This window comes from Podarcis bocagei (assembly GCF_964188305.1).
Source record: "Podarcis bocagei genome assembly, chromosome: 1".
In the NCBI taxonomy this organism is placed as follows: Eukaryota; Metazoa; Chordata; class Lepidosauria; order Squamata; family Lacertidae; genus Podarcis; species Podarcis bocagei.
The window spans coordinates 87,926,666-87,953,491 of NC_138125.1; the positions used below are offsets into that span (position 1 = coordinate 87,926,666).

At 48.3% G+C, this 26,826-nt stretch overlaps 1 protein-coding gene across 6 annotated transcripts in view; it reads right to left on the reverse strand.

Annotated features, from left to right (window-relative positions):
- SPEG (striated muscle enriched protein kinase) overlaps nucleotides 1-26,826 on the reverse strand; it is a 107,871-nt gene that overhangs the window by 28,282 nt on the left and 52,763 nt on the right. For all 6 annotated transcript variants that reach the window (XM_081213669.1, XM_081213670.1, XM_081213674.1 and 3 more), the window contains 14 exons: nucleotides 26,131-26,313; nucleotides 22,240-22,448; nucleotides 21,848-21,936; nucleotides 21,044-21,219; nucleotides 14,875-15,135; nucleotides 10,418-10,576; nucleotides 9,401-9,590; nucleotides 7,054-7,283; nucleotides 6,243-6,362; nucleotides 5,102-5,206; nucleotides 3,936-4,142; nucleotides 2,834-2,957; nucleotides 664-836; nucleotides 142-254 (listed from right to left, as the gene is read on the reverse strand). In XM_081213669.1, coding sequence (XP_081069795.1) covers nucleotides 142-254; nucleotides 664-836; nucleotides 2,834-2,957; nucleotides 3,936-4,142; nucleotides 5,102-5,206; nucleotides 6,243-6,362; nucleotides 7,054-7,283; nucleotides 9,401-9,590; nucleotides 10,418-10,576; nucleotides 14,875-15,135; nucleotides 21,044-21,219; nucleotides 21,848-21,936; nucleotides 22,240-22,448; nucleotides 26,131-26,313 — 2,339 coding nt within the window. The remainder of the gene's footprint in view (nucleotides 1-141; nucleotides 255-663; nucleotides 837-2,833; nucleotides 2,958-3,935; nucleotides 4,143-5,101; nucleotides 5,207-6,242; nucleotides 6,363-7,053; nucleotides 7,284-9,400; nucleotides 9,591-10,417; nucleotides 10,577-14,874; nucleotides 15,136-21,043; nucleotides 21,220-21,847; nucleotides 21,937-22,239; nucleotides 22,449-26,130; nucleotides 26,314-26,826) is intronic.

Consider the following 26,826-nt stretch of genomic DNA (forward strand, 5'->3'; position numbering starts at 1 on the left):
AGGCCATGGCTGAGATATCATGGACCCTAGGAGTTAAAACTGAGAGCCACTGACAGGGTGGACACAGTAGACGCATAGACTGAAGCTTAGGAACATCCTTCAGTCACAGGCAGTCTCCCCAAGACCAAGACCCACACTCACCTTGTACCACATGATGTCCGGGAGGGGTTTGCCCTCCACCACTACAGAAAACTGTGGCGTCTCGCCCACCCCAATGTCAATGTCTTCCATGATCGATTCAAAGCGGGGCGCCTCTGGGGACAGAAACACACAATCTGTTGAAGCAAGGGAAGATCCCCTCCCCTCCCTAAGTGACCCCAAAATAAATAAATTTCCCAGCTTAGTTCACTAAAGAAGCTGCATATCTTACTCCCTCTCTCCCTCTGGGGAAGACCTTCTCCTCTGGCCTTGTGATATCCAGCTTATGTGAAAGCCTAGGACTGAGAGCAGACTGCTGCCCCTTGTGATACCTGGCTGTAGCTTGGGTGAGCCCTAAGTTTGCTTCCAGATTCTGGGAAGAGCTTAAAGGCAAGTTCTATCCTAATAAGTGAGGCTGTGACTCCATATATAAGGATGTGGAGCATGGTCATCAGCGGAGACACGGCTGAGAGCCAAGACTGGGGATGAAGTTGGAGCATGTCAGGGGTTCTGGGCATCCCATACCTGCCAACTCCAAGCTGATGAAGCAGTGGTCATATCCATGCTGGTTGCTCACCTCGCAGGTCATTTCCCCCACATCCCCCCTGCCCACCCGGAAGAATCGCAAGGCGTGCTGGTCATCATCGGGCATGCTCATCTCCCAGCTGGCATCGCTGTCCTTCAACACCACACCGGACCTGGCAGGGACAAGGCAGAAGAGCATGGGATGGGAGGCTCAGGGTTGTATTCAACATAGTGCTAAGTCAGGCGCCTGCTAGCAGCACAAGGATTACTGCTAGTACAAAAGGACTACCCCCCTGCACACTCACCCTTTATCTGTTCTAGGGGTTCTCCCAGGCTGGCACCTTCTGCATGCCAAGCAGGTGTTCTACCACTGAACTATGTCTCTTCCCCAAAGTGGTAGGACCCACAGGGTGGGATTCTACTAATAGCTCAAGAATTTCCACTTGCACAATGGGAGTTAGTAGAAGACCACCTTATAAATCCCACTACTTTGGAGAAGAGACATAGTTCTGTGGTAGAGCATCTGCTTGGCATGAAGAAGGTCCCACGTTCATTCCCTGGTGTCTCCAGGTAGGGCTGGGAATGTTCCCTGTCAGAGATCCACAACCAGGTAGTATACACAACACTGAACCAGATGGATTGCCAGTCTGACTCGGCATAAGGGAGCCTCCTCTGTTGCACCCCTTTTGCCACTACTAGCAGTTCCTTGTCACCTTGCCTCACCAACTGCCTCTGTGGCTTCATACCAAATCCAGGTTCCTCAGCAATTAAGAGCACAGCTCTTGCTTCTGTTCAGAATCTTAACACTGAGCTCCTGATGAGAAGCACGACATATTTCATGGGGGTGACTCATAACACAGCTCTTTTGATTAATTTGAAACATAAACATTAGCAGCATGAGGAGCTGTTGAGTCACACCTGAAACTAAAGTTATACAATATAAAAAATGTGTTATAATTCCTTTTCATGCATATTCCAATAAATTAAAAGATGGTGAGAATGAATGTTCAGCCAAACACTGTATAACCCACTCAGTGCCGTAGGTTGCTTAAATTGTGACTATTTCATCCTTGGCATCCACCTAAGATATTTCAGCCATATATCTGAAAGTGGGAACATGAGACGCACAGGTGTTTGCAGAGACCCATTAGGGTACTGTTAGGGGAGAAAGCAGGGAGCCCAAACTGTGGGTGGAGCCAGAGGCAATGACATACAGAGCTAACTAATCCCAGTTTGGTACCCATCCTTCCTGTAAAAAGACTAAGGAGGAAGAAACTGAGAGCCAGTACCATCTCCTGGACTGTTTGTAACTACAAAGACAGACAAGTAGGGGCTGGGATTGATGGCAATCTGGGATTGTGGGGCAGCATCCCATTCTCCCTTTTTTTTTTTTTAAACCATTACAAATTGTTTGGTTTTATTCCCATTTCTTGTCAGAAGAGGAGTTTTCTAAACATATGGGTTGATATACAATGCTTCCCCTCCACTGACACAAGGCGTCTATCAGAGGAACTGAGAAGTGGGGCAATTTTGGGTAATTTGGTTGAGCCTTTGCGGTTCCCTGAACCGCCCCCTCAAAATCTTCTCCAGAGGGTTATAGAGCAGATTAGGTGGAAGGGGGGGTTCCAAAGGGGAGGAGGAATTGCCCAAAATTGCCTTCACCCCCTGTCCTATTTACAGATGCCTTCCGTCAGCAGAGGAGCATCCCATTCTTCTAATGGACCAGCCTCCACTGCAAAGACCTGTATCAGATAGGTGGACTCACCAAAGGGGACATGATTTGCCATTGCTGATTTCAACATTTGATGGCAAACCCAGGCTTGCCCTCCAAGCTAAGGACAAAATGGCCTTTAAATTGTGAGTCCTTCAGCGACATCAGATTTTCTGGTGAAATTATTCTACCTCACCTTGAGCCTGGAGACTAGGGTAGGCTATAAACAAGCAATGAAATAAAACACAGCAAAAGCCAAATACCTTCCTCTTAGAAAAAGTCCCTCCTTTGTTTATTTTTTCTTTCCCTTTCACCCTCCTCCTCCCTTTCCCAAAGATACAAGGCAGCTGTTCTCATCCCAGGTCTTAACATCGTCATGGCACATGCAGTTGACTCAACAGCCTACCAAGAAGTCTGTGAGCTGGATTCTATAGAAGTGTAACTTGGGAGCTTCCCTACCTTCTCCAGGTGACAGCAACCTCTACGTGGTTGAGGGTTACAGTGATGCTGGCCGGCTGCCCCTCCACCGCATACACCACATCCGGCTTGTCCAGGATCATGGGGGCCTCTGCTAGGTAAGGCCCTGCAAGCACAGCCACCATAGCAGACAACACAAGAAGGTCAGTTTGCTGTTCTAGATCGGGAATATGGAACCTGTGGTCCTCCAGAGGTTGCTAGACCACAGCTCCCATAATCCCTCACCATTGGAAATGCTGGCTGGGACTGCTGGGAGTGGAGGCCAACTTCTGGAGGAGACACAGGTTCCCTACCCTGGACCATCAGTATGTAGGGGAGTGGACAGATATCCAAATTCTCAGCTAGCTAGGTTAGATTCCTGTTTTGACACATCAAACAGGAACCCTTCCTTTGGGGGTTCACATTCCAGAGGCCATTCCTGAATAATTCCTGATTTATTGTACCCAGACACTGAGCCCGGAGCCGAATCTCCTCTAGCCCAGAATAAGCATTATGCCACAAGTGCTCTAATATGGGCTCTTGGCCGCAAGGGGGAAACCCCTTCTAGCAGTTCTTTCGTGGGATTTTCAATGTGTATAGAGAACATGCCAAGCAAAGGATTCAGCAACTTTACTTCAACAGAGGAGCTACTACAAAGATGCTGGAGGTGGCAAGCAGTTCCCCCAAGGGAGAAAGCATTTATGGCTTTCTGCCATGGGCTCTGGAGAAACAATGACATTGATTATATCAGAATCTTTATATTTAGGATTAGAACCTGAGTAAACCCTGCGGCCTAATTATAAGACTAGAAAGGAGCAGAAAGTTAGAAATGCAACCTTTCCTTCTGTTTTGTTATGGGCCTTTGGCTATTTGCTTCTGTCTGATTCTATCTAAATATGTTTCTTGTTTAACCACCAGAGCATCAGACTGAGACTGGGAAAATCTCATTTGCCCTCAGGCATCATCACTGCGGCTTGGGGTATGTGTGTGTGAGGAGACTACCATAGTGTCAGCTTCTTTTCCATTTCCCTCCTCCTAGTTCCACCTGCCCCCCCCCCCCCGCCACCTGTCCTCTTCCCCTTCCCCTGCTTTGATGCTGCCTTACCACGATCAAGGAGCTGCACAGCCTCAGTGGGTGGAGAGGGCTTGCTATTAGCCTTGGCTGTAGCTGTGAGTACACGGAACATGTAGCGGATGCCCTTCTTCAGAGCCAGGACGGTGTAGCTGGTGTCATGCACCCCCGTGGCAATCACAGTCCAGTGGCTGCTACCCAGGACTTGCTGCTGGATGGTGTAAGTCACAGCTGCAGGGTCTGAGAACAGAAGAAGAGAACTTCCAGCAGAAAGCTAGTGAGGCTATGCATCATTTGTCCAGAGTCAGGACTTTGTGCTTTGTTTGTATGCCACCCCCCCCCCTCAATACTACGGTAGTGGGGAGGCAAGCAGCTGTCTGTGAGTAACAAGGATATGGCAGGCTGTTGGGAAAACTGGATAATACTCACCCTCTGGATAGTTTCTCGCCCTTAAAGCTAATTGATGCCCTTTAGATTCGCATGAACAACAGCTTTTGGTCAGCAACAACAGAAGTAAAACAGCAAAGTTTCTAGTCCTTATGGGCTAAGCAGGATATGCTTGGAAATGTGTGAGTAACACCACCTGAAATTTTCAGGTAGCTGTATAAGATTTGTGGTAAACTGTTTTACCGGCCTGCACATATTTTGTATACCATAAAGTATACAAAATAACAGCAATTGTGCAAATTGGCTTAATTTGCAAAATGCAGCTTTTCTGAGGCACAGCTTTGTATGTGTGGGATGTGTGTGTGAGAGTGAGTGAGTGAGTGAGAGAGAGAAGCAGATACACTCCTAACAACAACCCACCAGTGCTAATGTGAATGCATTTTCCAGTCAGTGTATGCAAATGTGTAATGCCCCCTTTGCCTGCCAGCAGCACGCAGAGAGAGTGGGCTGTACAACACATCAATGGCAGCTGTCAGTGAGAGCGGGGGCCTCACTTGCAATCGCAGCACCAGATTGCGCACCCACCTGCCCAGTGACAACTGCCAGGCTGCCCAGCAGAGGAATCCAGTTATGTGGAATGGCCTGCCCTCTAAGATGCATTTGCCCTACAGCAGGAGAGACTGGGGCACCAGCTCCTGCATCTGACACCAAATTCTCCCAATTGGTACCTCAAGCAGCTATTTCTTCACAGCCCAGCTCCTTCTCTACCCGGCTGCCACTACACTGCCACTTGCCTTCCTGGCCCTGCTTACCAATAGCTGAATCCAGCCACTTGGGCTTGTTCCATTTCAGAGTGACTGCTCGGCCAGTGACAGCAGCTATGGCTGGCGGGCCATCAGGGGGGGTGGGCACCACATCTGTAAAAGGCAAGCATGGAGGTGGGTGAGAACCCATCAAGAACACAGGGGAAGATGAGGAGACAGGGGTAAATGTACACATTATTCCTTTAAAGCACATCTGAAGCATGTTATTTCCCTCCAAGAATTCTGAGCCCTGTAGTTTGTTAAGGGTTGCTGAGAATTGTAACAAAGTGAGGGGTAAACTGTAGTACCCAGAATTCTTTGAGGAGCAGGGAAATGTGCTTCAAATGTGCTTTAAAAATATTGCGTGTACACAGACAGTATGCTCTGCTTTCTGATCAGGATCACCTTTGCCCCCTTCCCTAGGGGATTCTGAGGCTTGGGTACTAGTCTATGTTTTTAATTAGCGGGTGCTTAAGTCACTCTTTCTAGAGTGAGTTCCAGGACTCAATGATATTATGTGGTCTCCTACATGTTAAAGGTTCAAACAGCAGAGAGCTGGAAGACATCTGAAGCCCTCTATAGATGACTTTCTTGCTCCACCAGAAGATAGCTCCATGACCAGTTAAGAATGGAATCAGGCCCTTAGACTTCACATTTGCCATCCTGGGAGAGAATGATCCAAAATATTACAGAGGGGCATTCCACACTAGCACTGAGAAGATGTGTGGGGCTGCATGCCTGCAATGGGCATGACCAGAGGAAGAAGGAAAACAGGACCAGAGTCAAAAGTGACAGATCAACAGATGTGGCTCTTACCTTTGTCAAATAGGCTGCATTCCAGCCATGCAAAGGTCGGAACTTTCTACGCCAACCCACTCTCACAACTCCAGGCAAGTGACGGGCATTGTTATAGTTCAAGGACTATATTCTAGTTCAAAGACACATTCCAGCCATGCAAAGGCACTTGAGGGTATGGAGCAGGGCAAGTGAGGGTTGGGGCCTGGGAAGTGTCCCAAGGGTTGGACAGAGAGGTCTAAAGGGTCATAGTCAGCCCTCAGGCCCAAGGTTCGCCATCCCTGGGCCCAGGCAAAGCACCTCATGGGGTGCTGATGCTGAACAGCAGCTCCTCTCACTGTTTCCCTGTCCTTACCTGTGACATAGAGGTGAGCATAGCAGGTGGCCTTGCCCAGTTTGTTGGCAATGACACTTTTATAAACCCCGGCGTGGGCGTGACTGACAGAGATGAAGACCAAGCGATGCACATCCTTGTCTGCAATGGGCGGCGGAAGGAAGGGAACAGAGAACACGTTACAATCTTTGTACAAAGGAACAACCAGTGAGAGCCAAAGCATACAGGTACTGACATGTTTGCTACGGAAATGATATTAGGGACATGGGGAGGGAAGGTGTAGCAATGGGGGGGGGGTAGAATCCTGCAACCCTGCCTTATTTTCACTGGGAAGGGCTCAGCAAATTGCCTCCCCAGCTCCAGCTGGTGCTTCTATATCAAGGTCAGTGTCAGAGGCTGGCACAGTCGGGCATCCGCTGTGACCTATGGCTCTGCAGAGGTCCCACTGCCAAGAGACTCAGGCCCCTTCCCCTTTGCCTCCTTGCCACAGAAACCTTCCTCTGGCCCAGAGGGGGGTGAGCTGAGCAAGGAAACAATGGTGGCAAGAAAGGAAAAAAAGAAGCTGCTCACATAGCCACCTATCCTCCAGCTCTTTACTGGGGAAGTACATCCCCCCCCCCAAAAAAAAAGTCTGGAGGGGACCTGTTTCTTGTGCAAAGCAGCTCACAGATGAGATAAATTACAATCACCGCAACAACGAGGAGGAGGAGGAAAGAGGTGATGGGAGTGCACAGAGGCTGCCTGGTCCAAGACCTCCCTGCTCTGGATCTGGCCCTGTTTCATGAGGCAGCTCCTTTGTGCGCATGGGGGAAATGCAAGGAGAGAAGCCTACACTGCATCATCCTGCGATCATCAGTGCTCTCGATGCGCCGGCCCTTGTGGAACCAGGTGATGGCTGGGTAGGGCAGCCCAGCCACTTGGCACTCAAGCACAGCCTCCTTGGATTCCACCACGTCCAGGTCATGCAGCGGCCGCAGAAAGTCAGGCATGGTGAAGCGCTCCACTTCGCTCTCCCCTTGTTCCGGCTCCTCGGGGATAGAGGGCATCTTCTCCAGCTTGGAGCTGCAAGGCCAAAAAGGGAGAGGAAAGAGAGGTCTCAATCGAAGCAGCCAGCCCAGCCGCAGGGCTGCCCTCTACAGCCACATCTCACAAAGGATCACAGCCACAGATATGATAAGTCGGAGGTATCCTATTGGAACAGGAAAAGCCATCTCCGCAGGCAAGCCATGATCAGGTTTCACAGATGCAGGCATGGTGGAGAAAAGCCATAGGGGAGTTTCTTGCAAACATTCCCCAGGGAAAACAAGCAGCAGATAAATGAGGATTGGGAAGTGCTTCCATTGTTACCGAAGGGAGATCAAGTGATCCCAAAGGAGCTGCAGAAGTATGAAACAAATGTGGATTATGGAGTGATTGCAGGGGGAAATTACAGGTCAATATCATCCAGTGTGTGGCTGGGAAATGAGGATCCCTAACTACTTGAGTTTGATAGTGACTATACAGAGATAAGGAACCATGCCAAGAGAAATCAACCAGGCAAAAGCAGCTGGCGAATATATTTCCTCCTGCTTCACAAACAGAAAACTGTAGGTGTATAAGGCAGGAAACGCCATACTTTCTTGGAGCAGTTTTTGATAGCCATAGGAAAATCTGCTGGTTGTATGAAATAGGTAATATATTGGATAATAAACTGGGAAATACCATACAGTACTGAACCCAACCCAGTTCAATCGCTTCAGGGTTTTGTCCACGCTTAAAGAGGAATGGAAAAACATTTGCCTTTAACTAAAGTTGAGATGCCTTTGCAATCAATCCAACAGCTTGGCTCTGGGGAGGGATAATGCTTTTTATTGCCCTGGAATAACCAGATAACTGCCTGTTTGCATGCAGTGCCAGGGATATCTGCTATTCTGCTACAACGGATTGACTGTCCCGGTCCTTTTTTATATTACATGTAATCGGTTCAATTGGCCTTAATATAAAATGCCTCTATTTTGTCTGGCTAATGTCCCTCGTTTTAAGCATGCTAATTATAGTTGCTGATGCATCGAAGGATTTGTGCTCTGAAAGAGCATGTGCACTTATAAGACCTGGAACAGGAATACAAGAGCGGAGTATGTTGGGAAAGACTGGTAAGGCCACAGGCAAAGCTGATTCTCACAAGAAGACGGCAAGAGCCCTCTGAGAGTGACTGTGTTTGAGGGCCACTCTGGTTTGGGCAACGAGCCAGGCTGTGACGGGGCCTGCATTCCAGGGAACTTCCTGTGAGCTTGGGTCAGTGAGAACAGAGGCCGGGTCTGGTTCTCATGAATACAGAATTACTCCCAGGTTGAGGAGTTTCCCCCTCATATTAGGATTGCTGGGCCAGGGTGGGGAGCAGCTATCACCACTCATATACAAATGTCAGTAAGGCAATGCATTTGAAACACAGAAGTTAATATCACAGACAAACAACTTCTAGCTGTTTATTGCCTGACATTAATATGGAACTTGGGGGTGGGGAGAAGACACACAGTGTAGTCAAAAGCCAAAGAAAACAAACAGCATTTATTCCATTGGTCAGGACGGTTTAAAAATGGCCCAGGCCTTAAATGTGCCCTCCCCACAAAAAAAGATGCAGTGCCAGGGCACAGTGCAAGCTGAATTAGGAGGCCATGGGTACATTCACATAAGCAAATTAGCACAGGAAGATAGCTGGTGCCAGAACATTGGCTGTAAGAAATATTAAAATGCCCACAACTGACTGTGACCCAACACCTAAGGCAAGTGGTAGAGAACTTCAGACCCAGGGTCCAAATGTGGCCCTCCAGGTTCTCTACCTGGCCCTTCGGTCTCGCCCCAGACTACTACCACCCCATTCCTCAGGCCCCAAGTGCTTTCCCCCTCTGACTGGAATATGTTCCTGAACTGTAAAAATGTCCCTTGCTTGCCTGGAGAGAGGATGGAGAAAGGTGTGTGTTTGGGGGTGCAGAGAGAAAGAGAGAGAACACTCTCTGACTTTTCTGTGGCTGAAACGAAGCCTACTATAGAAAGGTTACCTACCACCCTTGGAACCTTTCACTCCATGTGCTAATGTGGTCATTGAGCTGAAAAAAGGTTCCTTGCCCCTGATTTAATGGGATATCCTGGCATCCAGCTCTAGGCCCCATCCTCAGCCCTACCTTTCTCCTCATACTCACATCTGAGAGCTGGTTGCTGGTCTCGGCTCCTCCACATACAGCTCAGCGGTGCACTCGGCTCGGCCATGTTTGTTGCTGGCGCTCACTCCGTACTGGCCCTCGTCCTCGGAGCTCACGTGCAGGAGCAGCAACGAGTACAGCCCGCCGTCCCGCTGCAGGCGCATGGTTTCCCCCTCTTGCACAGGCTGGCCTGCATCAGACACATCTCAGTCAGAGAGCCCTGGTCCGAAAGCAAGAGGAACCAAGGCAGGCATTATCCTGAACGAAACCAAGCCTTCCACTGGTTTAGGGCCTGGAACGGGGAGATGGCATCCCTCTATCCCTTGGGCCACGATAGGGAACAGAAATAAAGAGGGAGAGGCCTTGCCCAGCCCCACCCCAGAAGAGTAGCTATACTGAAATTTATGGCATGGGGTAGGTAGGCCACACTGCCCTACACATGCTAGTCTTGCTACAAATGTGGGAGAGCTCTTTTGCCGACTCCCAGTCTGAAGAAGAGGGCGGCATCCAGCACAGCTCAGGATCCTGAATAAAAACTTGTAGATCAACTTTGTCATCCAGAGCAGCGGCTGAGTTCATAGCTGGAAACAGAGTATGCAGAAAGGCCTGCTGTGCACTTGAGAACTGTGGACACTCCAACAAGACAGTGAAGAGAACGCTACAGAGGCATGCACATGGGTGCAACCCCAGCCAAACAGCATAGATACTGAGAGGTAGGGACTCTGTGCCCAGTCCTTAGGTAGACACATTTGACCATAATCAGATGTGCTGATTTCAATTCAAGATGCTGATTGGTGGTCTGCCCCTGCCCCCTTCTCCCAGTTGTCATGGTTTCCAAAAAGGAACGTGGAGTGGGGAGCAGCTTGACCCTGCGGCCTGATCTCTCTGCAACATCAAGGCCACCATGAATAGCTGGGCACCGATCCCACACTCTAGTGTCCTCCCAAACCCCCAAAAGCTGATTTTTGAATTCCCTGTTACCCAGAGCCTCCTGTACTGCGAGATGGAGGCTATTACCAAAACGTGTCCAGGTGACAACTGGTGTGGGTTTGCCGCTGATCTTGCAGTCGAACCGTGCCATCCGCCCCTCTACCACAGCCACGGCCTCCAGCTTGCGGGTGAAGAGTGGCTGCTGCGAGGGCAAGACCGTCAGCTTGGCGCTGCATGTCAGCTCATCTGCAAGGCACAGCGAAGGGTCAGCTACAGTGGAGGGCCCTGGAGAAATCTTCCCTTCCCTTCCGAAAGCAGCCTCAGTGTCATGGATGGAAGGCACAGTAGGGGAAGCAGCTGGCAGCAGATTGTGTGACTGGACTGCTATACCCTTGGGCATGGGACGGTTGTGAGAAGTTGTGAGCAAGGGAAACGTTGGGGGCAAAAGAGCAGGAAGGAAGTTCTTTGGGCATAGGGTTGGAGTTATTAAGGAAGAGGAGAGTTCATAAGCTAATTGCTCCTGCTTCTTTCTGGGCACTGTCTTAAAGCTGACCCTGGCTTCCACTTCTCCTGGCTTCCAATTCTCCATTAGATCCTAATGCTTGAGGTAGGTTATTTTTATGATTCATTTACTTATTAATGCAATATAATTATTTGCTATTCTTCCTTGTGAAAATTCTTGCTAATCTTTTGATAACACCTTGAGCCAGTTTGGCTAATATCTTGTGAGAAAGCAGCGTACAAATAAGCAGGCAAATGAATGAATTATCCAACTTTTTAAATGGTTCTGCTCTTCTGCACTGAATGCCACTCTTTCTGATGCACAGAAATGAAACAGGGAAAGGTGCTCTCTCTCTCTCTCTCTCTCTCTCTCTCTCTCTCTCACACACACACACACACACACACACACACACACACAAACACACACACTGCTTTATCTCCAAACCACAAAAATCCTCAGCTGCTGAATTTCTGCATGTCAGGTTGCTGTTAAAGGCACAGGATCCAGGCTAGGGTGCGGGTAAGAGGAGAAAGTGCCAACAACCCTCCTTAGAACATTCCTGCAAAAGCTGCCAGCCTCTGTTCAAATCACTAAGGTAACAGAATCTAAGCCCCTTTGTATGGGTAGGCGTCAGGTTTGCCAGTTTCCCTCCCCTCCTCTGCAGCTCCCTCCAACATCTGTTCATTGGCTTTGAATCTGTCATCTGACAGGGCTGTCAGAGGATGTACTTGAGCATGTCCGAGACTAGGAGAGATGAGAATGTAAATAAAAGTCATTTGCCTCCCTAATCAGGTTGCCACTACTACTGTGCAGGCCTCTCTAATAGTGACAGCCACTGTAGTGTCATCATTACTAAGACACTGGGCACTACCAGAGGTGGGTTTAATTTGCAAGCAGATTGTTGGTGATAAGTACAACCCCGAAAGGTAAAATTGTATTTTTTGTTGCCAGTGATAAGCACTTCTGGGCAGTGTTGGCTGGTTCCCATTGGAATTGGTGGAGCAGACGGGAAGGAGGCCCAGCAATTGGTGGAGCCAGAGCCAGTAACAGAGTCAGCAAATCCCCCATCATCCTCCCTGCTTCGTTCTGCAAGGGAAACCCTGTTAAGACTAAGGAGGAGAAGACTAAGGAGGAGGAAGCCAACAAACCATTTTGCCCCCTGGACAAGTAAGCCAGTGAGCAGTGGGGATTGGCTGAGGACGGACTGAGGCTGGCAGCCCAGTGCTCCATTCACCCTATTGGACCACCCTCCACTGCTTATGGGGATTTTCTCCCTCAGGTGCCAATATAACTTGTCTCGCCTTGCTAAGCCGCTTGCACTCAAACAAGGTGCTGTTTTTAAAGCCAGCCCCACCACTCCTGCCACAAAGAGGTGATTGTGGCAAGAAATGGGTAACAAGCAATGCCATTCCAGGCCCTAACTAATCCCACACCACTTGGGGAATTCATCCAAGCCACTGAACAGATTCCAAAGGGGTCTGGGGTGTGTCTGAGGCAAATTACGGTAAATAGGACTGCTCGGCTCCTTTCTCTCATGGAACTCCCGGTCTGGGGCTAGAACTCTGGTGCCTAGCTAAAAGCACCAGTGGAGTTCCTTATTGCAACTGTTTGATAGCAGAGTAGCTGCGCATGGCCTTGGGTGCTAGAGGGCACGACAATGACATAGCATCTGAGTGACAAACAGGTTCAAGACTGGGTGCAAACTCTTAGGGGTATGGTGATCCCCTTCCCTGGAAAAAGAAGAAGGAGGGATTGGATGTCTTCTGCTACATACACACCGTGTCTTCAAAGCACATTCAAAGCACATCCCAAGGATTCAGGGAACCGTCACAGAGCTACCATTCCCAGTACCCTTAGCAAACTACAGTTCTCAGGATTCTTTGGGTGAAGGAAAGGTGCTTTAAGTATGGTTTGTACACAGCCTTCTTTTCTGAATGTGAACTGTGTGCTCATATGAGCATAGGGTGGGGGCTTTCCCTTTGCCCACTTTTGCAAGCTAGCCGCTCCGCATGTAACCTCTCCACGCACGAAATGACCTTTTCAGCCTGGCCACATAAAAGCAAGCAAGCAAGCAGGTCTGTGGAGGTTATTCTTGGCTGTATTATTTATCCTGCCAGTTCAGAAGCTCAGTACATACCTAAGGTATAAGGCCTACTATATTAATATATTTCTTTCCTTCTCTGCTGAAGCTTCTTGTCCTTAATACAGGTCCAGAAAGCAACTCTTAGCTAGGGGCTCAAATTCAGGATTGTAACCATGAGAGGACTGGCAACCACACAGTTGCATCCTTTACTATACCTCTTGCCCCTTTGACTCCCTGCCCCCCAACCCATAAATTGCCCAGGAATTTATCTCAGCTCATCAGTCTGGAATGTCTTTTTATCTAACACCAACTCAAGTGCACTGTGTTTGAGAACACACTCTACAGTGAAAGCACATATAAAGCAAATGACTTCACTCTCCCACCAAGAATCCAGGGAACTGTAGTTTGTTAAAGGTGCTGGGAGTTATAGCTCTATGGGGGTAACCTACAGCTCCTAGAATTATTTGGGGGAAATACATGTGCTTGAAATGTATGGTGACTACTGAGCCCTAGATAGCTCTGCATACGAAAGGAAATGGGGAAGCTCTTCTCTACCCCACACCCTAAAAACAACCAGGTGTCTGTTTGGTCCTTGCAGGAGAATTGTAATGAACTAGTAGCATAGAAAAAAGACTGGCAAGGGAATTCCCACAACATGCCATTATATTTTTTGTGCTGTTTATTTGGTTTTCTGTCGATTGACGTTTGTTCTGATTCAGCAGGAAACAGCGGGTTTTCCCAGGGAAAGTAGGAGGACAAAATGAAACCTCTCAGACCTGTGATTAGAAATCATGGGACAAAGAAAAGTGTGGATTGGCCCTAACTTGTGCTGTATAACCCTTGGCCATTTGGACAGCAGGCTGGGCTCTGGTAGCTGCTGCTGTTCACCCCGTAGGGGAGTGGTGACATATTTCATGTTGTTAGGTGATTTCTCCACTCCCATGACCCACTTTGCATGAACACTTTTAGTATTCTTATATTTGTACTCTTTTTATTGAATTTGTTATTGTATTTTAAGTCACTTCAGGATGTCCATAAGTAAACTAAATTTGTTCTGCAGTTGCCCCTATACAATCCAGCTGCCCTTCCCCAGCCTTGATATATATATATATTTGATTTACTAAATCTGTGATGGATACAACACTATACACATCTATTCAGAAACAAGTCCCACTGAGTTTAATTTGTAGGACCTTCTCTCAAATGGGTACACAGACTCAGAGTTGGAAGGGACCCGGAGGGTCATTTAGTCCAACACCCTGCAATGCATGAATATGTAATTGTCTCTTACAGGAATCAAAGCTACAACCTTGGTATTATCAGCACCACACTCTATAACCAACTGAGCTATCCAGCTGAACAAATCTACGCAGAAGAAAGTCCATCAAGTTCAATAGAAAGTGCTCCCAAGTAATGTGTGCCTAGGATTGCAGTCTCAATGCGTTTTCTAGGTAGCAGGGAAGCAGATAGGGTGATGTGAAGGTTCTTACATTGGTTTAATGAGGCATGCCAGCCCCCAGGGCCTAAGGCAGCAGGCTATTCATGCTTCCTGCTTTAGTATAAGGAATGAATTGTAACACTTTAAACACGTGTGCCTATTTTGAATGGTCAAATAATTATGGAATCTTAAAACTTCAGCATCACAGAGACACCATCCCCCCTCCCAATTATATCAGTGCAGTGATGACCCTGTTGAAAATAGGGTTGCCAGCTGACCAGAAAAAAACCTGAGCCCAACCTGCTCTCGTGCCTGTTAGAGCACCTGAATATGGAGGAACAAGCAGGTTAAGGGTTTCAAGGGATGGAGATAAACATCACCTATTTATATATGTTCATCACACTGCTATTAAAGGCACTGTTACAATGGTTGGTTGAAGGTGAGCAGCCAGTTACAAGCATCCCCTTCTTGCTCCTGGACCACCTTGACTTCTCCCAGTGCAGCGTTTCCTCCTTCCTTACCTTTAGCTGTGCTAAGCTTGCACGTGTAGATACCACTATCATCCTCATGCACAGAGGTAAGCAGTAGCTTGCACTTGCGCCCATCGAAATGCATCTTGCACTGGAGCAGAGCAGGCTGGAGCAGGCGCCCCCGCCATAGCCAGTCCACATCCACATCAGGTGGGCCAGACACCAGGCACTCGAAGAGAGCTGCATCCCCAGCCCCCACCACCACGTCCTGCAGGGGGGCCAGCACTGCCAAGGACTGGGTCTCAGGGTGCACTGGGGAAAAGGAGGGGAGGGGGAAGGGAGGAGGAAACGGAAAAAAAGAGAGAGAAAGAAAGATGCGTCTCTGAGCAATGGAACAAAAACAGGAAAAGATGCAGGGCACAAGGTGGGGGAAGCATGTTGTGAGTATTCATGGCTAAGTGAGATTGCCAAGCTGGACAACATCTTGTTGATTGCCAGCAAGAGTAAAGGGTGCGATCCCTTCCCCATCCCTACTGTTAAGTGTCATGCAGTACTCCGATTCCTTTGGTTCAATATTCTCATAAGGATAATAATGCTAAGCTAGATTAAACTAGCAATGACTGACTTCTGTGTGCTGAAACTTCACTCACTACATTTCTGGCTATGTTCAATGTCTATTAGTTTCTTCAGTTGTATAAGTATAATGAACAAAAAAACCCTAGGGCTTCTGCACTCTCCCAGAGTAGCTCTGAGGCATGGCTAACTGCACAACTCACTGGGGGTAACTAATACCATCACCTTGACAAATAACTTTAAGCTGCTCGAGATGCAAAGGAGGAGGAAGCATATGTATCTTGCACTGCCTGTTCCTCCCCTACATCTCAAACACCCAAAGCCACGATAAATGCTGAATGAAAAAACCTGACGCAATAACTCTAGTTCTAGTGCTAAACCAGGATGCAAGACTAAGAACTAAGGAGAAGGAATAAGTTGCTTCCCCCATGGCCCAGTGTCATCTTTCCTCCACACGTCAGGGAACCAACGGCCTGTAAGTTTTGCATACTTCAAACTACCAAGTTAAGACAAATCCGAGCAAATACTTCTGTGTGTACTGTGTTTAATACTTCAACAAAATACTACTTGAGGCTGGCAACCCATTAACCACTGCAACCAGGAATGAGTAGCAGGAGAGAGGAAGGCAGCCATATTCAGAAGCAAATTAAATGTGAATGAAAGAATGATGGGGTGTGGAGAACACAAGAGCAGGATATTGGGGTAAGAAGGGGACGTGGGGAAGAGGGAGACAGGGGTCTGCGCTAGGAACAAACCACACAGCACTTTTACCAAACGAAACAGACTTTATTTCTTCTACAAAAAAGGGGTTCACTGTAGCCCAGCCCCTGTGAGACCTTCCCAGAGCGGGGTGGGCACAATGGTAGTAAGAGACTGCATCCCTGGCCTCCTTCATTAAAGATGCTCCATAGCCCAGCAGGCTCAAGTCTAGTGGGGTGCCATTATTTCCCTGAGCCCTCCTCCATCCCACACAACTCAGGGGCAAAGGTCCCTTCCCAGTGAGCTTGTGCTGTCCAGACTTCGTGCAGATAAGGACGCTGCCTTGCGTAAAGCTGAGCATGTAGTCTTCTGCCCACAGACACCTTCTTGGATTTGAGGGAAAGCAAGGCCTAGATTGGGCCTCCTCCTTCCAAAGCTGCCTCATTTTAGTGTGTGTGGTCCATGGGTGAGCAGCACAAGCCTCTAGAGAAGCTGGCCAGGGAGCAGACAAGTGAGTGCTCTGCCCCAGGCCCCTGGAAACAGGAGTGTGCAAACGGGGGCAAGAAGACATGGACACATGGAAGAAACAGAGAGCACCACACATTGGCCACAGTTCAGGCCAGACAGAAATGGATGCCGGCACGGGGATTAAACACCATCAGCACCTAGAGGTGTAACGCCTGGGTACAGGCACAGTGCCCACCACTGAGATTATATGCCCTAGAGTGGATCACATGGAGACTCGATTGTACAGAGAGGCTTCCTGCCCACGCACTAAGGAGATGGCACAGATTGGTTCAGCTCACGCAGCTAAGGGCAGCCCAGAACTACTCTCCCACCCACAGTGGCTCACTCCTCCAGCTGCCCTGTGGGTCCAGGTGAGTCTCGGCGCTGGCCATCCAGTGGGTGGGGGCAGGAGCCAAGCCTTGCCAGTCTGGTTTGTTCAGTCAACGCTGGGAGCAGAGGCAACTGCCCAAGTTGTCTGGCTAGAGCGGCCCAGGGGCCAAGCAGTAGCTTAGCTCACTCCCCCTGTACAGACAAAAACACAGTCAGCAAGCAAAGGGTTAGTGTAGCATGGTGGACACAGAGGCAAAGCACAGACAAATTCATACATGCCTGGTCAAAGCAAAGGGTTTGCCTGGCAGATACACAGATGTAGACACTGTCTGGCAAAGCAAAAGAGCAAGCACAGTGCATTTACACACAGACACACACTCCCATTTGCCTGACAGTGTCCCCTTCTTCCCAAGCCAACCAGTCCAACACTGAAGCCAGGCAGAACCCATTATAGGAAGTGTCAGACTCTTCTTCCTATCTAGGTAAAACATGCCACCTGGGAACATTCTGCAGATCCAGTGATCCTAGGAACAGACCCTGCAAGTCCTGTTCACTTAGGACCTGAAAAAAGCTCTGCCTCCATTTCCCTAAAAGGTGATGCAATAGGCCAATCAGAGCGATTTGCATTCAGAACAAGGAGGCAGCAAGAGAGGCTGATTAAAGTGGAAAGGGCACCTTTTAAATGGGTATAGGGGAAAGAACCAAAAGTCCCGCCAGACTGAGGTGAGCCAATACTAGCATATGCCCTCAGCTATCAATGACAGAGAAAAATACAGTGCTGGTTCCTTCCAGCCTGCTCCAGTTCCTCCCTACACAAATCCCACTCAGGCCCATATTAGGCATTATGGGGTCAGGTAACAGAGGCTGAGAAGGGAGCCTCTCCTTTTACTAGATGTAACCAGCATGGGGATAGCATCCCATTTAGGCTCACAGGCACTGTAAAGAGATGCCCATGTGGACAGGAGCTGGTTGCTCCAGTGCCAGTCCTACCATTAAGCAAAGCGAGGCAGCTACGTCAGGCAGGAAATGCTGGGGTGGCAACAGCCCCACTACAACCATTCTGCCCGAGTCCTATCAACTAGCCTGCTCTGCACCCTGTAAAGCAACCTGCAGCCCTCAGGTACAGTGGAGGATGCTGCCCCGGCATCAGTACTGAAGAAGTAATTTTACTGTAAGTGGTCAGATTCTGTACATGGAATGGGGAGGCACATCCTGCCTTTTGTCTCAGGCAGCAAAATGCCTGGGGTTGCTCCTTCACCTGGTGGTAGTGACAATGCCTGGCACATTGCCCCATCTGCACTATACATTTAAAGCAGTATCATAACACTTAAGCCTTAGCTTCCCTAAATAAAATCCCGGGAAGTGTCATTTATTAAGGGTGCTCAGAGTTGTTACCTCTATTCCCTTCACAAAGCAACAGTTCCCAGAGTGGCTTAACAATTGAGCCCTCTTCCTGGCAAACTCTGGGAATAGTAGCTCTCTTGAGGAGAGTAAGAGTTTCCTAATACCTCGCAGCAACCTTGACAAACTACAGTTCCCAGGATACTCTGAGGGAAGCCATGGCTGTTTAAAGTGTTTTGAATGTATAATGCAGATGGGCCCTAGTTTCTGCTGGAAATGAACTGGAAAGGTGGCAGACCACCACTGGGACCCAGTTCTGGGTACCACAGGGTGGGGGGAAAGGCAGAACCAAGCCAAGAAGAAAAAAGCATAGTAGGATTGAGGGGTCAGGGAGGAGTATACTGAGAGCTGGCGGTAAAACTTGCTGCTGCTCATTGCCCCAATGATTAGCGTGGAAGCCACTGGCAGAGACAGAGGCTGTCTTTATGGGAATGTGGGAGCAGTACATTGGTATACACAGCCATCAGGCCCCCTCAGTGGGCTATCTCTCTCGTCTCTTTCCTTTCTGAGCAGAGGCTCACGGTTCCTTTCTCCAAAATTCCACAGCAGCTGCCACTGTTTCAGCTCAAGGTGGGACGGGGGAGGATTGGGAGAACACAGGCAGTTGGTGCTCGGTTGCTAAGCAACAGCTGAATGCTCTTCTTCCCATCTGGAACAGACCTCCAAAGGGTCTCAAGGCAGTTGCGCTTGCCATGTTCAGAAGAAGACAGCTACCTATGGAGGGCTCCCCAGGAGAACAAGCCTAGCCTAGTGCAGGGACAGTCCAACTTTTCCTACCTACTTCAATACGGAACCTGCGGGCCGCACGCTGCCTTGTTGTACCAGGGTGGGGGAGAGCGAGAGGCCAAAATTTGACACCTCACCCCGCAACCTCATGCTGCCTGGGCTTTGGGAAGGAGGCGCAAGGCTTTGGGCAGTCTCCTAAGGCCCTTCCAGCTTCTTCTCAGAGCTGAGAAAGTGCTAACTTTCTGACCCTGTCAGAGCCCTCACACTTCCTTCCCAAAGCCCAGTGCAAGGGCTGGAAGGGTGAGAGGGTGTCAAATGTTGCTGAGGATTGCCAAAAAACGGCCTTGTGTTGGACTGCCCTAGTGGCTAGTGGCTCAGAGCATGCCCACAGAGCTGAAGAGTAGTGAAGTGGGTGGCCCACTTAGCCCTTTCCTCTTTGTTTATTCACACACACTGTCACCACCCACAGCTTTCCCACCCATGGGTGGGTGAAATTTTGAGTGTACAAATAAATGGAATGGAGAAAAATGAAGAAGCATCCCCTTCCTGTTGCTGTTCTTACTAGGGTGCTTTCAGATGACTGGTGCTAATTAGCATTCACCCTCATTTGTTTACAGGAAGATTAGAGGATGTTGGCTATTTAATGAACATTCATCCTGATTTGTTTGTGGGAGGTTAAATGATGTTGCATCATTTAAGCAAGTGTTACCCTATACTACCCAGTGTGTTTTCCCATCACTTTCCTTATTGGAAAGAGTCCTATCTTTGGGGGGTGTAGAGACCTCCCAACCAACTATAATTGTGCAACCTGAATTTCCCAGTATGTGACTGAATCCCACCCAAAAATAGAATGGGAGCACTCCTAATCCCAGCATCAAAGGCTGATCTCATTCCCAGCATCATATGCATCCACTATCCCAAAACGAAGCATCTCATCTAGCTTGGCCCCATTCCCTCCTTCCAGGGGTCCCCAGTTCTAAGGAGGCAAGTAAAATTCCCAGGATTCTCTAATGAAAGTCATGAATAGTGACAGTCCAAAACATTTTGGTGCCTGAGGCAGGAAATCCAAATCTATTGATTAATTAGTTGCTTTTTAACATTACTTAATAGCTGCTACCAGAGGTGGCACACCTCACCCTATCCATGCCACTTAAAATGAAAGAAAAACTAATATAAGCTTGTAGCATAGAATAATGGTTTAGCTTACTGTTGATTTTAATTAGTTTTAAATGTTTTCTAAGTACCTGTTTAACTGCCTTTTATTTATACTTTTAATGTTTCTTTTTTTTTTTTGTCAAACAGCTTTGTGGTTTTATTACTATAAAGCTGTATGTAAGTTTTGCTAAATAAAATAATAAATAGCCAAGTCCCCAGTTCTAATCTGCCTTTTACTACACTGATCTGGAGGCCCTCAGCAAGCCACTATCTTCTTAACCTCAAGCCCACCTTGGCAACACGGGGATAATATAACTACCATACAAGTCTGCTGTAAGGATTTCGGAAATGCTTTCAACATTCAAAGAGTGTTAAAGATATCCTAAGTAGTATTTATGTTCAGGAACTCATGATACCTTCTTGCTTTCAGCTGAACCTCTCTCCTCTCCTTGCCCCATTTACCATAGTAGTCCACAGAAACCTGATTGCTTGTGCCTCTTGATAATCTGCTGTTAGGCTGAAGTTCTAAACTGGAGCTCTAAATTTCTTAGACTCATGATGAAAAAAGGGCAAAATTAAGTCAAGGGCTGTCATGAATTCTAGGGGCAGGAGACAGAGTTACAATACAACCAGAAACAAGCAGCCATGGAGCCACAGGCTACTTGTGGGCAGAGGATTCATATAGGTCACAGGATGTTTGGGGGGGGGGGTCAGAAGCATGCTTAGATGAGTGAGTAAACCAAGGAAATAGGCATGCAAGCAGGATATTCTGGGGACAGCCCATGGCAAGCAAGCATTAATCTTCATGCTCTGTGGCTTCCAAAGGTACCTTGTACATCAAGCTTGGCCTCACACTGCTTGGTGCCATACTCATTGATGGCCTTGCAGGCATAATAGCCAGCATCAGTGCACTCCACCATGCGGATATGTAGGCAGAAAGATCCATCGTCCTCCTCCACAGCAGAAATGCGCCGCCCATACTTTATTGGATGCCTGTTCTTCAACCTAGAGGACAGAGGAGAGGGTCTGAGAGCCTGCAGTGCTTGCAACTCCATCCAACTTCACAAAATGCTTCTTCTGTCATCTCATCTCACCATCCCTCCTCCAAAGCAGCATGCCTCAGGAAGAGGCTACATACTTCATTCTGCATTGGCCTTCCCCCAACCTTGTTGCTACTACAAACATAGCTTTTGGTAGAATATAGGCAAGGCAGTTCAAGCCATAAGATCAGAGATCCCCCTTTTTTGCCATTACATCCAGGCCTATCAGTCTCAGGTCTGATTCTTGATACATTCTGGAAGGCCGAGGACCTGCTTTCTTTTTGCCATCCCACCACTTACATACAAAACAAACCATTCTCAGGTTGGATGGGTCTTGTGCCATTTGGAAAACAGCCTTGTCTGTTTAATATTTTGCCAGTCTACATATCACACAGTTGTTAGTTGTGGAGTATTGAAGGCCAGATAGGAAAAAATAAAATAAACCCAACATTCTTCTTGATGTACGCAAGTTCCCTTACTGGTTGCCTGAGAGAGATTCTTATTTTGCAAAACTGGGAAAGCTTCGCCACCCATATCATCCCAGGACAACATGGCTACTTGTGAAGTTATGCTGTATCATAAAACCCACTCACCAGTGCACAATGGGCTTTGGCTCTCCCTGTACCCGAATGCGCAGGACCACATCCTGCCCCTCCAGTACTTCCTGATCACTCAGTGTCACCTGCAAGAGAGAGTGTCAGGATCATGCCAACTGCAAAGGGAGATGGGAAGCAAGTTCTCTTTAAGGCAGGGGGCAGGGATAAGCAGAGTGAGGGCAAGCTCTGCTAGGTGCAATACCTTCAGTAGAGTAAAAGCTGGAATTTACTTTTTGCCTCAAATGTCTGAGCATGTCAAAAGCCCAGGGCCCCCAACCCCAATCCAAGGGAGTGCCGGTTTATAACCTGAATCCTCATTCAAGTATGCAAAAGCCATAGGTTACTTTCCACTGTCATGCCCTCCTGCGCTAGTCTCACCACCTGCTCACCTCAAAGGATGGGGCTGCCTTGAAGTTGATGCCCACATGCACCGGGGGTGGGCCAATCTCAGATCGGGGTTGCACTTTCATGACAGGGTGGTGCCGCGGGGTGCCAGACTCAGGGAACTCTTCCAAGGGGCTCAGGTACTCTTCATCTGATGTGACAGGGCTGCTGAGCTCGTGATGGGGTGCCAATCGGCTGTGGGACTCTGCGGGAGCTAGACAGGCAGAAGAGGGTTAGGGCATGGCTTGTGCACAGCACATTGAAGCAGCAAAGCTCTCCAGCTCAAGGGGAAAAGCAGCACCAGGACATAGCCGCCCACCTAGCAGCCAGGGCTCATATACAGGGATTTTAGTTGACGGTTTAGCCACAAGCACAAAGTAAATGATATAATCTAGCTTTCTACATGATAGCCCAGTGCACCTACAGTGTATTCTAAGGGATGAGGTTTCCATTTGCTTTTGCTTTTTAAAAAAATAGCACATACAAAAAGTAATAACACAAATTGACCATTGGAATACATTGGTTCCTTCAAAATAGTAATAGAAATCCATTGCAGCAGGAAATGTTTGGTTGCTTATGCTATCTTTAGATACTCTTACTGGGGCATTATGGCTACCAGCTTCCTAGCAGGCTCCATCCCACTCTGCTGATGTGGGATGTAACACATTGTCAACTCTTCATACATGATTTTCATCATTCAAACATTACTAGAGCAGCCCCAGATGGAAACTTGGGGAAGTGGCAAGCATATAATGTAACAGTGGCCCTGGCCCTGAAACAAAAACACAGACCCTAAGGGTGTGCGATGGTTAGAGTGTTTTCATTCTTTGCTTTCCCCTGTTCCTTCTTATGTATGCAAGTTTCCAGTTTCCTGCCCCTACCTAAGCCAACTAACACCCCATTAGTTCTTTCCATCCTTCCTCTTGACTGTTCCACTATGCCCTATTTTGCAATTAGGACACTGCACTTAGCCTAGCATGAACATTGTTATCTCAAACAGACCTTTGCTGCTTCTGTGGAATGGAGCCTAGAGGCTGATTTAGAACAGAACCACACAATCAGAAACATCACATGGTATACAGCCCTCCTAGGCCCGTATCATTCAAAATGCAGTTGAAGGATCACATGTTTGAATGCTACCCGTTTAATTAAATTAGCTATCTTTGTAAGTAGAAAAGTAAGAGAGACTAAGTCAGAACCCTCCTTCTTCCTGACATACTTTCCACAGACATGGAGGTTGTTTTGTTTTTTCTTTTAATGACAAACATGTGAACTTCCCTCCTCCTGCATTCTGAAGAGGCAGGACTGTACCATGTGACATTTCTGAATTATGTTTGTCTTCATAACTGAGATGGTAAAATCCTTCTGCAAGGATTTTATCAATTCAGTTTTCTATGGAGAGGCTTGTATCCAAACTCACCCCCATATGACAACTATCAGTTCAAGAAAGAATGTTAGTTTTCAGATATTCAGCAGCCATGAAGCTCACCTTGGGCAAGTCATTATCTCTCAAGTCTTACCTACCCCAAAGGGTCATTGTGAGGACAAAACAAAATAAAATTGGGGCTGAGGGGAGACCATTATGTTTTCCTGAAATCCTTGGAGGAGGAGTGAGATTAAAGTGTATTAACAAATAAATAAACGTAGTAATGACCTACAATTCTTTGACTAATTTTCATGCATTTGTGTATAATGGGGCCCTTTCAGAGAAACAGCTATTTGTGGAAATCTGTTGTGGCAAAGTCATGAGGTGAAAAGTTTGGCACCTCAAATATGCATATATGAATCTGCACAAACAACATCTCTATTAGTGTGTAATTTGCATAGTGCATTGTTTGGAATAAATAAATGTAAATAATTTGATCATCTGGGTTGTGAAACTCTTCTTGCAGTTAGGCTCTAGTCTATATTCAATCCTCTTACCCAGAAAGAGGCAGAGTGAAGAAACAGAAACAACAAGTCATTTTCTCAGTACTGCTTTAGAAGATATCAAATCCAACACTGCCTGTAACCCTGCCAATTCCCACGGGCATACAGGGAAGCCCACTGCTGATATATATCTATGCCATCTCCATCTGGTAAAAAGAAAGACTTTAAACAGTCATGAATCAGGCAACTCCAATCATGGGCGCCAGTACTCTTTTTCTTGTTGGCAGCATCGTTCCTGGCTTGCTCTCCCTGAAAGGGGCCAAGGTGACATTAGTAGCTGGGACAACTACAACTTGCAGTGTATGCATTGTGAGAAGAGCAGGCCTTGTTGTGGGGCCAGTTAGTGGAAATAGTCTTGTGGCAATTTCTGTGGCAATGCTGCCCTTCAAGCTGAGTAAGAATGGGTGGGGTGTTTACAAGAAAATCTACAGAGACAGGATAGGTTTCTTAGCCCTTTGAACAAAATAGGAGAAAGAAGCAGAGGTGTGTTCGATCCAGACAAAAGGGTGAGTCTTTCAAAGCCTTTCATCATGCTCTGCTGCAGGCAGAGAAAGATTATCTTGTGTGGATGGGAATGGCCTGCCTTGTAGTTTCTTGCTTCCCCCTATCCCCAAAGACAAGGTAAAACACCTTAGTATAAGAGTCTCTCTCACCTCCAAGTTTCTGGACAACAAGGTAAGAGGCCTAGAGAGAATTTGAGGCTGGCTTTCCCTTCTGCAGCCCCATTGCTTTGGGAGGTTATAACCCAATAAATTCTCAGCCCCCAGAGGGGCACCCAAAGCAGAATCCCATTTCTTCCTACCTATAGGGCAGATGTGGTGAAGTTGGAGGGTCCCTTCACACCATTCAGTTGTACAAACAAAGGGTTAATGGGAGCAAGAGACACTCTCCCTTCTCCGCTTCACCCATCTCTGTTCCTCTCAAAACGCCCACCTAGGAGTTGAAAAGTTGCGTTCCCTCTCCCTGCCGAGTTCCCAGTTCCAAACCCACTAAAGCTGCAATCCTATACACACTTACCTGGGTTTAAGTTCCATTGAACGCAGCGGGACTTACTTCTGAGTAAACATGCATAGGATTGCAGCGCGAGAACGCAGGGAACAAACGGCGCGCCCCTCCCGAGCCTGCAATCGGCGCGGCAAAGAGGATCCTACAGCCATTTCCCGAGGATGATCTCTCTCTCTCTCAATCCCCGATTCTTTTCAAACACAGCGTCCGACACGGAGGAGATGAGTGGGCAAACGGATCCTCAACGGAGGCGCCATAGGCCAGGCAGAATCCAGGAGCCTCTTCGGAACCGCCTTCCCTTGAGCCACAGCCGAGGAAGGCATCTGCGCTCCAGACAGACGCCGACCCCAGCCCCTCCAGGGCTCACATTTCAGATCAACAGACGGGCGACCTCATTTGCATCCTTTCGGATAATTCATTTGCACGTGCCCAGGAACGCTTGCAAACTGCAGGCGCCGCTGACACGGGTTTCCCTGCGGAGTTTGTGGTCCGGAACACGGATCAGGAATCGGAGTCGGTCCGCCAGCCAGCTCGACCTCCCCCGCCGCCACCTCTTGGGGTTGGTGCTGAGAGCCCAGCAGTCCAGGCCGTCTCTCCCTTCTTCCCCGCATTCAAGACTGCTGCTGGCTGTTTGTCAGCCAGGCTGGCCTAAACCAAGCCTTGTAGGGTAAAGGCAGCCTCATCTCTCTTTCAGCAGTAGCAGCGGCAGCAGCCTGAGGCACCACAAGGTTGACAGAAAAAGACCTAGCCTAGGATGCTAACTAAGCCCCAAGGCACGAAACTGCTTCTCCCCAAACTTGGCCTGGGAAGGAATATGACTCTACAACCCTCCCTTGGCCTTCAGGGATTCAGCTGGTCCTCTCTGGGCTGCCTCCACTGCGTTCATCACACACTTATAATAATATAATAATAATTTATTATTTGTACCCCACCCATCTGGCTGGCTTTCCCCGGCCACTTACCTGGCCGCACAGTCAAGATGGCACTGCAGCAGGCCTCGCCCACTTCATTGGTGGCACAAACTGTGTAGAGGCCGGCATCAGCCGCACGGGCACTCCTGACCAGCAGGGTGTGGCGTTCCCCCTCTGCTTTGATAGGGCGAGTGGTGCTGCTCCGAAAGGGGACGCCATCCTTTCGCCATGACACTGTGGGGAAGGGGCAAGTGGGTAGGAGATCAGAGCACGTGGGGACACTTCTGTACATACAGCACCTCCCCCCATACATGGCACTTCCCACTTTATCCACTGACTGCTGGAACGGTGTCCTTTTCAGAGAGGAGGGATGAGGAACCTTTTGCAACCTGAGAGCCACATTCCCTTCTGAGCAACCTTCCAGAGGCCACATGGCAGTGGTGGGCAGGGCCACAGCCAAACAAATGCATCTCCCCCACTTTGTACAGTAGGCTAGTTTCTACACACATTCACATTCCCCTCTCTGGCCTCCATCCAGATAAGAAGCATGATCAGAATTCAAGGACACATTTCAGCCAGGCAAAAACACTTGAAGAGGGTATGCAGCAGGGCCACTGAGGGTAATGGCCTGGGATGGTGGTTATTTCCCCTGGGTTATTTCCCAGCCATAATACAGTGGTGCCCCGCAAGACGAATGCCTCGCAAGACGGAAAACCCGCTAGACGAAAGGGTTTTCCGTTTTGGAGG